Source organism: Sinocyclocheilus anshuiensis, unplaced genomic scaffold (assembly GCF_001515605.1).
Source record: "Sinocyclocheilus anshuiensis isolate Anshui unplaced genomic scaffold, SAMN03320099.WGS_v1.1 scaffold379, whole genome shotgun sequence".
NCBI classification, from domain to species: Eukaryota; Metazoa; Chordata; class Actinopteri; order Cypriniformes; family Cyprinidae; genus Sinocyclocheilus; species Sinocyclocheilus anshuiensis.
The window spans coordinates 491,211-504,467 of NW_015552574.1; the positions used below are offsets into that span (position 1 = coordinate 491,211).

A 13,257-nucleotide genomic window follows, 5' to 3' on the forward strand; every position below is an offset into this window, starting at 1 on the left:
AATATTCTGATTCCAGATTTTCAAATAGCCTATAGTTGTAACCTATCCTAACAAGCCATACATCATCTGAAAGCTTATTTATTCAGCTTTCAGATGATGTATAAATCAATTTGATAAAAAAATTTTTTACACATATTGTGAAATTTTACACATTACATTGTGGTCCAGGGTCACATTTGTATAAGACATGCTAGCCAAGATCGGACGGCGTTGGCGGTCTCCGCAGTAACGCCGCGGCACAAATGGCAAGTGGGCGTGGCTACGCGCTCTCTCCACCCCTCCCTCCCCCGCTTCGCGTGGGCTGGAAGAACGAAACACGACACCCAGATAGAGGAGGAGGAGGAGGGAGAGAGTTACACGGAGTAAGTGGAAAAAGAAAAAGTCCGTGGAAAGAGAGGGAGAAAAGTGGATCGGGCATTTCTGCCTTCTCGCTTGTTTTGATTTTGTCGGCTTCGCCTCGTGTTTCAGCGAGAAGGCTTGAATATGCAACTTCGCAGCGTATATGAAGTAATCAGGAGTTCAGCGCGGACACGGTCCTCCTCCATCGGCACGACGCGCTCCGATATCTGACCGTAAAAGAGCGATTCTGTCCGGCCACAAGGCAGCGACGAGCGTCCTCCACGTTGTGGAGGAAAAACAAAACGCGAAAACTCCAAACAAACCGGGGGAGGACGTGTGAAGGGGCTGGATTTGAGGAGGAAAAGTTTACAGAGGAGTTTTGTGTGTGATCCTGAGCTCACCGAGAGGAAGAAGTTCACTTCATCTCTCTCTCTCTTTCTCACTCTCTCTTTCTCAGTTAGCACGACTGCTAACGAAGCGGCTATACTCTCCAACATGAAGACCCCGGGCGATACGGGTAAGTTTTCCCACACAACAACAACAATAGATCGGTTTAATCCAACTTTAGATTACTGTTATAAGAAAGTCAAGATGCCAGAAACGCATTTTAGAGAGTTTTTGTCGTTTTAGATGAGTTTCACTCTGGATATGCAGCCCGCTAATTTCGCTCGGATTGGGTGATGTTTATAATATTCGTATTTTAAGCGACTTTTTGTGAACTGACTTAAGTCAGTCAAGCGTTAAAAGTCACGGTGTGCGATAAGGGGTTGTTTTGAAGGGTTTATAAAGTTGAAAGTATGAACAAGCAGGCAGCTAACGTTAGTTGGCATAGTTTTAAAGAGTTTTGGGGCTTTCGTCAGTTTTTGTGTTGGCTATACAAATCACTTCCATATTGTATGACTTCTACAGGTGTTTGTGTGTAGCTGTCATTCTGTCTGCTTCGTTTACCCAAACAATTTTGCTTATAGGGATTAAAATCGATATTTTAGGGCACACGTTTTCACAACTTTTGAACCGTCCCGACATAGACAGTCAGGTCTGTTTTAGATATAATTCACATGGTAAACGCGTTTATTATGCTCCCAGGTGCATTCAACGTTATGAGAACATGTAAATGTGTTTTAAATAGCTTTATAACCGCTTGTGTTGATCCAGTATGGCATCCACCATTTGCGAGCAACTTTCAGCCATTTGGCCCTGAGAAAGTGGCATCCCATCACAGCGCCTCTCTGTGTGTGTTGGAGTATTTTACACAAGATATTTCACATTTCTTTCTTCTGTTTACTGTTGTGTTCAGTTCATTTAGAGGGTTTTGTGTCTAAAAATGTAAAGTTAAATGTTTCACTCAGCTACAGGTCGTTAAGTAAGTCCTGCTTTTCTTTGTTTACTTTGTATGGAGGCTCAAGCTGACAATCACTTTTACTTGCTTGATCTGGTTGTTTGACAAGGTAAAACCACTTTTCTGTACCTTTCAAATGGGCAGGAACGTAATATGATTTTTACTTTCAGTTTTACATGATGTAACTGTAATATAAACAACAACATGTCAAAGATATAAACATTTACCTTGAGTTCAGTTCATGTTGCTACTAGATTAAGACTCTACTACTAGATTAACTCATCTGACTATTTGTAATATCACCCTTGTGCATCAGTTATCTTAAAGTAGTCTTGCATTGTAATCTGCGCTTTATAGCAGCTTGATTCATAAGATCTTGGTGAATATTCATCTGCTTGTATGGAAAAATGCTGCCAGTTCATGTCAGCTCAGTCTCCGTTGGGTGTCTGAGCTCCACCAACGCTGAAGTCGTGGTCTTATGCATTAAACCATTAGCTAATTCTTCCATTCATCCTCCCCCTCATTTGGTTTGCAGTATAAAGTAAGCCTTCTTATGGTATGGTAGAAGTTTTCCATGTTGTGCGTCGTGTCTGGGACGCAAGTCTGCGTTTTTGCGTGGGCGTGCAGAGGTGGGGTTCTGCACACGCTTACTAGCTCATGTCCACTCCGAACAGTGGGATTTTAAAGGTAGCAGAACTCACAAAGTCTCTGATAGTAGTCATTTTCATTGGCCCAGGGCATTTCATTAAGTGTTCCTGCATGAGAAGTGCATTGTGGGTAACAGTGCCCAACATGTAGGTCAGGTATTTGCTGAAATTGATTTTATCCATCACCCAACCTTTTACTTTAAGATTGGAAAATAAACAGAAGGTGAAAAGAGTTTCTACAAGCGGAAATGAGCTGTACGGTTAGCCTTTGTGCCATATCAAATTGTTCCTTTTAGGCGAGGTGTTCCCCGCCCAGGTCACCTAGGCTTTGTGTTGGAGTGATGAGATCGGCCCCTTTCTTTTGAATAGCTACTTTGCCACCCAAGGGATTAAAGAGTCACCTAAACCAGCTATTTTACCTGCCGGTTAATAATATTGTGTTGGAATGAAGTCACTGCCGTACTGCTTTGATCACATGTGAGTTTTTTTTCTACTGTTAAGTTTTGTATCAGAATTTGGCTTAGATGACAGAAAAACATTTATTTTGTATTAAACCTCTGCTGTTGAAGTTCCAGTGTGCTTCTCGCTAGGGTTTATGCAAAAAGATCTTAGTCGTTTGCACTTTGGCACTCTTGTTTGGCCGTCAACTCTCGCCCAGCTAAGCATGATATCTGTCTGTCTGCTTTGTAGGCCAATAAGTGGCCTATTTTTGGTGCCTTTTTCCAATTGCGTTATTCATTATATCAACAGTTTGCCACATGTGGGTCTCACATCTGGAACCGGGCTCTCTGTTGTCTCTTCCAGCGTATGAAGTTTAAGGGACCCACATGGGCAATTAGCCAGTGCTATGGGAGGGTGGCGGTGGGTGCCATTATTTTTCAAAGGAGGGTCTGGGTCAGGGTGGGCTGAGCGTAGGTGTTGGTGTTTAATTTCTCCTTCACTGCAAGGTATGATTCACTGTTCCATTGGCAAGAATGTGCCATGGGTGTTTCATTTTACTATTTGGATGTTTTTGCATATTTTTTTACTCTTTTTACCTCTTTGTAAGCAGTAGTCAGGGAGTTGAGTGTTAATGCTGTACTAAATTCACCCTGAAACCTTCAGTTTGAAAATTCAGCTACTCCATAACAAACCATTGAGTATGGAGGAACCTTTTGTTTCTCTGTTTTAAATGTTTGGATTCCTTTTAGACAACTAGTCTTGCTTTTTGAGTTAACATGTGTAATCAGGCCCGCTTACTTGTATGACTTAACCTGTCTAGAGTCGCTCAGGAAGTGTGCATGCGATTGGCTGGTGTGTTTTATGTGGCTCGGCAGACTGGCTGTGTTTCCTGGCCTGTGTTTTTTCCTGGAAACTCTGTCTATAGCAAACATCTAACCCAGCCACACAGTGAGACTCGTATACTACGATTTGACCTATAGTGAAACAGTTTACTTTCTCCCTAAGTATTAAGCTTCCTTTCAGAATATTTGGAAAATTATCCTAGCAGAAGTGAAGTTTAGATATCAGCTACCAGATACTTTGAAGCTTCCTCGTCACATCTGTGGACTTTTTTCCCCCTCCCATTAAATAGACACATGAGTTATTATTTTTCCATTTGAATAAGGATGACTTCTGCCAGAGCTAAAGTTAGTTCAAACCGAAACCTCTGTCCTAAATTTTCTGCTTAAAATATAGACTGTAATATATAGTAGGAAAGCTTGTGATGAGCTCCTGTTGTCATAGGACATCCCGTTGGGTTTGTGCAAGGCATTTTCCGGCATCTAAATATGGATTCAATCACTGTGACCTGCATAATATGGCTCATCTTAGTACAAAAGGTCTTGAAATATCTTCTCTTTTTATCTTTCTTGAGTCAGTCTGTTTGTAGTCTCAAATCAATACCTTTCTGTCTGATTCAAGCAAGTTTTCTTGAAATGCAGGGTTGATCTTATGATGAGCAATGCGGTTTGTAATGGCGTGCTCATCGCATATGACTTCTCTATCTTTGTTTCTCTATAGTATGCAGGTGGTGTAACGTTCAGGTGGTGCGTTGTCATCTAGCGGCACACCTTTCTTTAATCTGCATTTCAGGTGCCCGTGTATCTAATGCCGTGCACGCTGGACCTTTGTGCCAAGCAGGTTGCTAACCAAGGTTTGAGCTCAACCGACTTGTGGAGTGTTGTGTCTAGTGGAGACCACGGTTTGGTGGGAACACTGAGGTTTTGTCGAGACTGCGGCTGACAGTTTTTCCCCCCGTGTGTGTTTGTCTGTGTGAGCGTGTGGCTTTGGCCGTCCTTTTGGTGTGTGTGTGGTCACGCTCGTGTAACAATTTGTGAGTTTGCGATGTGTATACTTTCCCTGACATTTTCAAGAGCGTTCCACTTTGGAGTTTGTGCCCAGGCTTATGGTGAGGAAAGTTGTGAAGTGTTAGTGAGCATTCGAGAGTTTATTTTCAGTTTAGAACTCGATCTGAAAAGGAAGAACGGGGCAACAAAAAAAAAATCCTGGGTTACTAGGTTGGGAAGATTTGTTGGCGTCACAAACACCACAAATCAGGTTTTTATGTCACGTCATATTGCACACTGCAAGCAAACAAATTATGGCAAATAATCAAACACACTTGTCTAAACTCTCACTTGTCTCTCATATGAAGTATTGCAAAGTCCAATTTTGTTGTAGTAAATCAGTTTGTTTGGATTGTTCATTTCAGTGAACTAGTTAAAAAATGATATGGTCTCTGTGAAAACACTTATGTTTTTCTTTTTTTTAATATATATATATATATATATGTTTGTGTATTTGTGGCTTTAAATACTGTGTTGTTAATGATAATTATAAAAATTATATTCATATATAATTAAATTATTATATTTTTGGTATTAGTCTAGATAGACTAGGTATTAGACTAGTCATCCAACAACTGACTAGTCAATTTGTTTTAAACACTTTCCTTAATTAAAAAAAATTCAATCAGAGTTTTTGTATTTCAGTTATGCTTTAGCTGTTGGACAGTTTACATTGTAAAACTATCTCAGAAGTTTTTTTGTGTTAAAAATAGTTCCACTTTTAACTTGAGACCTTATTTTTTTCCCGATGTGTTTGTTTCTGTTTGTTTTTCTAGATTTATGTTTTAGTGCATATTTATTGTTCGAATGTTTAATTTAGAACCTTGCTCTTTACATGCAAGACTTATTGATTATTAAGTATAGGCAATATAGCCTATGTTTAAAAAACGGTTTCCATTTTTCTTCATAGCTTGTAAGTGAATTGCATTGAACTAATTTTTTAATTTGTCTTTTATCGATTCTATCCTAAGATTCAACTTTTAAATATGCAGCTTACAGTTTTTTTTTTACTGTCCCCAAATCAAGTGAACTGCATTGAAGTAATTTTTGAATTTGTCTTTTATAGATTCTATCCTAAGATTCTAGATTCTGTCATTTAACAATTATTTTGGTGACAAATATACATCAGGGTGATTTTGTGACAGTGGTGCACCCTGTTCCCGTAATATGGTTGTAATGAAGACAAGAAGTCACTGTTGAAATGTGTGTTTTGTGTGCGTATGTGTGTGGAGCACATAGTTTATTAGTGGGGCCCAGACCCCCCACATTCCACTTTAATGGCTGCTGTCTGTGTTGCATTACACACACACACACACACACACACACACCAGCTTACGCTCAAGGAGGCGGCACACACACACACACGTTCCTAATTCTCACAGTTTTGCGCTCTCTCCGTTTCTTGAGCTGCCATCTTTGTGGTGACGCCACTTTGACTCGCTCCCACTTTTATTTTTATGCAACCAATTTATTTTTGCAGGCAGGATCCAGTGCTGGTGCAGCATGGCTGGGAATACAGAGAAGAAGAGAGTCAGTGATCATGATTGATACTACATAGGGGTCACGCTGGTTCGATCTGGGCTCCTGATCTGAGTCACGGAGGTCTGCGTGGAGGAGAGAGTACTTTCAGATCCTGTCAGTGGGTTTCCGATTCCGTGTAGGCCACTGAATGTGACGGTGGAACTTTTAGCCACTTTTGCAGAACAGTGGAAATTAGAGTATTAGCAGATTAAATTATTCGCGAACCGAACGTTTTCAGTGGGATTCGGATGTCTCGTGGCTCTTAGGTGATTTCCAGACCTTTAAAGCGTGTGGTTTTGAGTAGAACGACCTATAAAGTCATGCCAACCTCAATGGGACATTTAGCCTAATTCTAACTTCATCGAGAGCTAGTGGCTGTGACTGACATGTGGCCGTGCATAGTTTGCGGAGGCCTGATGTCTGTGCGCTAATGGAAAGCTTGTAAATGAAAGGCCCATTAGCAGCGAGGGGAAAGGATTGGCGAGTGTTCTCGCTGCTGCAGTCTTGGCCCGGGGTGGGAGAGAAAACAGGGAGCGACCGTAGAGACGGCGTTCTAATCCCACAGCTAGAGCCGCGGCATGTGCCGTCAGCAACTGTGTGTGTGTCTGTGCGTTCGTCTTTGGAGAAAAATGAAAGTGAAGCCCGAGTCTAGAGACTTAACCACAACACAGAACTTGAAAAGAGGCAATCTATTGACTTCTCGTTCTCGGCCCCACACCGCCACCTCTTTTTCCACTCCATCATGCTCTTGATCTCTTTTGTGATATTACGTTCTTGTGCGCTCTTAATTCTTTTTTATTTCAACCCTCTTTCCAGATGGGTGGTATCGGCGTTGAACACGCAGCACTCTATAGTCATTGTGGTACTCTACAAAATAGTGTCTAGGAAACTACGTAATACACACTGATATGGAGGTGGAAAGTGGAATTAAAGTCGATGTGAAATCAAAATTGACTCCCATTTACTTTCTAAATACGCACTCATGGTTTTAATGTGCTTGATCAGTACACTTTTTTTAAAGAAAAAAGTTTGTGTTTTTCATTCAAATGTTTTAACTTAAGCTATTAGGGATGGCTAGTCAACTGGTTGTCCAATCAATTAGAGTTTTTCTTTCTTTTAGATTAGACAAAAATGCATGCTAATTTGAGCATCAAATTGCACCATAAAACCATTGTGTAATGCAAGTGTTGATGTGTCACATTAAAAATAGTTTTAAATCCCTTTAAAGAGACCTCAAAATGGTTTAATTGCTGTTAGCCTTACTTTTCAACCCTCTACATTGCGAGTAAATCACTCGCATATGCAACTAAATCTTACTCTGGGCGACTAAATGATGTCTAATATTAGCCAATGGCTAATAAATTCTCAGATTTTACTCGCCAGTGTGTGAGTTGGAGGTTAAGTGTAGCACAGATATATTTTCACTCACAGAACACGGCACAGTTTTATAAATATCTGAAACTGTACTTTTAAAACAAAAAAATTTACTAGCCAATGGCGATTCAATTGCCAAGGTGTCCGTAGAGGTTTTGAACAACTTTCTCAAAATTCGTTGCAAATGCCAATTCTTGTTGACTTTAGAGGTGAGATGCAAGTCATAGTCATTGCCTGCTGTGGTTGGTCGTTAATGGGGGAGGTTGAACACACCGAACGTTGCCTCCAGGGTCCCCATGGAGATATTCAGACACCTAGTCTGCCACACTCTCAAACTCGTTCGCTTTTTCTTTAGACATTCCACAACACACACACACACACACTTCTCAGCCAGGTCACACACATACAATCTAGAGAATCACCTGGGGCCCAGATGACTGTCTCCTGGCCAGACTTTGGGTTTAATGGTGCTTTCTTGCAGTTGATGTGGACCAATCACAGCTCTCAGCAGGGTGCCAGGGCTTGAAATCAGACAATCACATTGCCGTTTAACGTTATCAGACGTTGCCTCATTGGCAAAACGCAAGCTTAGGTTTATTTCAATGCTGGCTCCACCCGTTACTTCAAATACAGCACTTGAGGTTTGAATGATGCTGTTATGGCAACTATTTTTTGGTATATCTTTGAGTCAACATTAACTAACTCAACCGATTTTGCATATCAGTTGATTACCTGTCCCCATCCCCCAATTGACAGGTAAATCTCACAATGGGGACATCAACCGAGAACGTCTTCAGACGTGCTGCAACAAGTTGCAGAGCTTTGTGTTAAATGCTATCTTTTAGACGTTGTTGCTGGAGAATTGTCTTAAATCCTGTTTTCAACATCATGGAAATTGTAGGGTTCACCAGCGAATACGCCTCATTTTTCAGCAAGACAGAAACTTGCACAGCTTTGCATTGCTGCAAGGGGTAGGTATGGCATCTATCACCAGTTGCAGCCACGTGGAAATGCCAGTAATAGAACAATGATCTCCGACAACTTGACGAGGAAGAATCGGAATCAAAGCCCACAACTGGGAGGGAACATCATAGAGAATTTAGTAAGCTGTCTTCTGAACAGACCAATAATAGGGAGCGCAGTGACGGGGCGAGACAGACGCACACCATGTTTATTGCTCAGTTAAGTCGGTTGTAGTTTGTGTTGCTGTTTTCAGCAACTCTGGAGAAGAGTTCTCCTGGTCGGTCCTGCCTAACCCTGTATAATCTGGCACAGGCTGAGTGATGGCAGTTAAAATTAGCTGCTCTGAATGAGCTTGGAGCATCAAGGAGAAAACGCTGAGCTTGATGATTGTACCCGAATTCAATCTGGCTGACTTCCACCTGCCCTCCAAGACCAGGAGGGTGAGGTTCGCTTTAGTTTCCCTCAAGTCATCAGCATTACCATACACAATGTCGCTGCTTTGGAGTATCTCAGGTTTGAGGGGATAGTTTACCCAAAAGTTAAAATCTTGGCATTATTATGTCTTAAAGTCTCCCAGTGCCTGTTTTATTTTGTCCATACAAAGTCAACTATACTTCAAAATGTCTTCCTCCTTGCGTCAGGTTCGGGTGAGTAATTGATGACATAATTTTGGTAAACTTGCTGAAAAGTTCTTTTTAACTTGGAAGAACATGCACCTATGTAGAGGAAGCATTCAAAACACCTAGGTTGAACTTTGTGGCATAGACGTCTTGTCAGTTTATCTGGAACCGGAAAAATCAAGCAGATCTGCACTGGTTTTCCTTTGATTGATCTTCTCTGTCCATGACTAAGTGCGAACAGAAGTGGGGGAAGGAAAAGGAATCGGTTAAAAGTTCATGTAGAAGTGGCTCCCAGCAGGAGATAAAGCCAGGATGAAAGCTTTACTCTGATATTAGAAATCTACGTCTCACTGATAAAACGTAATGCCACTATCACCCTTGCAACCTCGGCGGTTCTAATGACTTTTGCTCGGCTGCCTGAGCGAAGGCCACTGGAGTGTGTGATTTAACACTCTGATGAAGAAAACATGATGGCTGGGAGTCTTTTAAGATTGAATCGTAAGAATTCCACATTACCAGTCAACTAAAGGGCTTGCTTTTCGGCTTCTTTTAACTTTTTTTTTTTTTTTTTGCACTGGTAAATCAGGTTTTTAATATCTTACATTGAAGGAATTAAACTCTGTTTTCTTTCAAGAATAATACGGGTATAATTTACGTTTCCTATTGAGTGGCCAATACCCATTTTGAATTCTTAAGAGATTGCATCAAGTATAGGCTTATAATTAGAGGCCGACTTGTAGGATAATTTAAAGGATGGTGGCTGGCATTTATTAAATGACCAATGTACTTAATATTTACTGCCCTGGAAAATAAACTGATTATGATGTATCAACTGTAATGCAGTAACTTGATTAATAATTTATGATTACTTCATTAGGATAACTTGATTATTATAGTTTTTCATTTCTTTTGAAGAATTTTTTGACAAAATTATACCCAAAATAGATCGAGTTTTTAGCAAAAATTTAAGCATTGGTGTTTGTTTAGGTTTAGTTTTTTTTCAGTGTTTTGTAGTTTGTTTTACCTCTGCTAAAGTTAAATTAATTAAACATTTCATAAGTATGGTTACTTTAATTGGTTTCTGTTTAGTTTCAGTTTTTCCAGTTATTTCAATTCTATTTTTATTTTTCAGTTACATCGTATTTCAGTTCTGTTTTATTCATTCAATGAATTTGATTTGAATTTCATTTACATTTTGTTTTCCTTTTTGCAAATCATATTAGCAGCACTGAGCATAACATGTTTACATGTGCACCATGTCAAACAACAAACCATAAGCTGACAATTTTTATAGACTTGAGCATTTGCTTTCTATAATAAATCCACAATTAGTTCTTGACAGGCACTGAACTTTTGTGCAGCTAAATCCCTTTCGAAGGTAGGAATAATACAGTTCATGTTTCATGCCATCTTCCAATAAAACATAAATATCGGCCAAGTTTTGGAACAAAACACTGTCTTCAGGTATTATGTTCATCGTACATATTTAACCCAAACAGCCAAGTTTTGGTGCGTCATATGAGGCACAAGCTAATGTTTCAGAAAGGTTTCTGATGATGCTCGCAGGCCCGGTTAGCGAGTGCACACGCGGTTCAGGAGACCTGCACAGGCCTGTTGGTAAGGATTGTTTGGCAGGCTGCTCCTCATGCTCGGCAGTCCTCACATAGCAGGAAAATTGGCCCAGAAACTCGCCCTGCCTGACCATTTATGGTTGATTTAATCATATCCCTACGAGGAACTCCCCTGTGACGCGTCTGGTTTCTGTCTGGGCAGAGTTGGCCGTCGCGCTGCGGCATCCCGGAGATCTGGAGCGCTGTCTCCACCGCCGTGTGCCGGTAACTGGAGTTTTTGGTCTCGCTGGTGTTGACATGAAGATTGTAGACATGAAAATAACAGCTACTAGATGTTTAGCTTACGGAGCCACAGCTGGGAAAGTATTAGACATAGCTAATGGCTCCTCCTTGGCGACGGCGTTCGGGACACAAGGCGCTCTTCAGTCTCTGCTTGGGTGGGAAATACCCTCATGCCGTGACATGGGTGGCAAAATGACCTAGAGTCTCGTGTAGTGCGGAGGATAATGCGCGTGCAAACATAAAACACTTGATCCCTTTTGCCCTCGCTTCTCTCGTATTTAGGTTAAAGTGTTCCCAAAACACCTGTCCAAGTGCGCAGTATCACACACTTTAGATCAAGGAGACAGATTATCTGTATTTTGATTATAACGTAGAGTGTTGGCACAGGTTGCCCGTTGCATTATTTTCATACTATTGGGATAGTGGAGTCTACGCTTGTGTGTGGAAAAATCAATATTTTTTTTCAGGGTTTAAAAAAAAAAAAAAAAATGTAGCATTTCACATTTTAATGGTTTAAAAATTGTGTTTAATGTTAAAAATGGCAATATTATATTAATAAATAGGAATGCACTATGTGTTGGTACCATATAGGGATATGTCGGTATCAAATTTTCATGTTGCGATTAATTGCTAATGCTTTTATCACGGTATTATCACGATATTGGAATTTAGTTTAAAAAAGTGCTGTCATAATACAGTATAACAGGTTTAATAACTTTTTTCTTATAACAAAAATAACTGAACATTTAAATGCAATAAAGCAATACAGAAAAATGTATAAAATTAAAGTGCAAAATAACTATAAAGACCAATAGGTATCACTTTATAATAAGACCTCATTAGTTAACCTTAGTTAATGCATTAACATTCACAATGAGCAATAGCTACATTTGCTACAGAAGTTATTAATCTTTGTCTTAGTTCATGTTAGCTCATTAAATAACACAGTTGCAACTTTCGATTTTAACAACGTGTTATTAAATATTGGAATACCTAAGATTAATGAATGTTCAGAAGAAGTTTTCATTGGCAGTTTATGTTACCTAATGAATTAACTAATGTTAACTAATGAAGCCCTAATGTAAAGTGTGACCGAACAATAAAGAATCAAAACACTTTCAAACAATATCTAGGGCATGTTGTAGTCCAGATTAAAATACCGCATTACCGAATACCGGCACAAGTCTAGTACCATATTACCAGCTTGTTTTTCCCCCATTTAATTTTATTATTATTATTATTATTATGATTATTTTCTTTTCTTTGTATTGGTCAATATTGGGTTATTTTTATTGTGCATGCTCATTTCCCCTAGTTTTGCGTTTAGATGATTTTTCCCTCTTTTTAAACTTTTTAGCACTCAGTCAAGTTAAAATCTTACCCTAAACTAGTGTTGTCACGGTTCTCTGTACCAATTTCGGTACCAAAGCAAAACACAAAAACATGCTAATTAAAAAAAACAGATTATTTTTATTAATAAAGTCAAAACAAAAATAAAATGTACAAAAATCAATGCCATTCTTTATACTTATTTACAATTGTGTTTGAAGTTTTTCTGCAAGTAATAAAAGTATGAAAAAAAAAGTAAACCAGTTTCACCCAAAAGTTTGTCATATTTCTGCCGCCACCGAAAAACAACTGTAAACTGTTGTCTGTTTTAGGGTTTGCTGGTGTGTTTCATGATCTTCCTCAGTCTGCAGCTGTAAAAGGAAAATATAATATACTTAAGTAAAGCAATGGCAATCTGTTAAAATTATTTAATGCACAATGAACAAACATGAATGATCAAGTGTTTGTATTAAATAACATTCAAAAACATTAATGTTGTAAAAATATATTGTTCACTCACTGTAAGTTGATGTTAAATAATAACATGAAGTCATGTTAATGAATGGTTATCTTATTTAGAGATGCACCGATTGCAATTTTCTTGGCTGATTCCCATTTCCGATTTTTCGTTAGTGTGATCTGCCGATACTGATTTTCTTTCTAAGAACTATAATTGACAGCATATACAAACAAAAATCTACGTTTCTTCAACACAAAGTTTTATTTGCATAAAAAAAACACAAGTAAAAAGTCAGTAATAAAATTAGAACAAATAAAAAAAATGGCAAACAACAGCACAAATAAATGCAATAGAATAAAGAGAGCTATGAAACGAAGTAAAAGAGTTTATCCACGGACCCAATACACTGTTATACAACATGCGTTCTCTTTCTCAACTATTTAACGTTCCAAAACTGACTGTTTAACTGGATACTCGCCAAGACG

General features: G+C 39.2%; 1 protein-coding gene across 3 annotated transcripts in view; it reads left to right on the top strand.

The window, feature by feature from the left end:
* Positions 1 to 209: 209 nt before the first annotated feature.
* Positions 210 to 13,257, top strand: part of erf (Ets2 repressor factor) — a 34,501-nt gene continuing 21,453 nt past the window's right edge. For all 3 annotated transcript variants that reach the window (XM_016455934.1, XM_016455936.1, XM_016455935.1), the window contains exon 1: positions 210 to 856. In XM_016455934.1, coding sequence (XP_016311420.1) covers positions 835 to 856 — 22 coding nt within the window. In that variant the 5' untranslated portion in view covers positions 210 to 834. The remainder of the gene's footprint in view (positions 857 to 13,257) is intronic.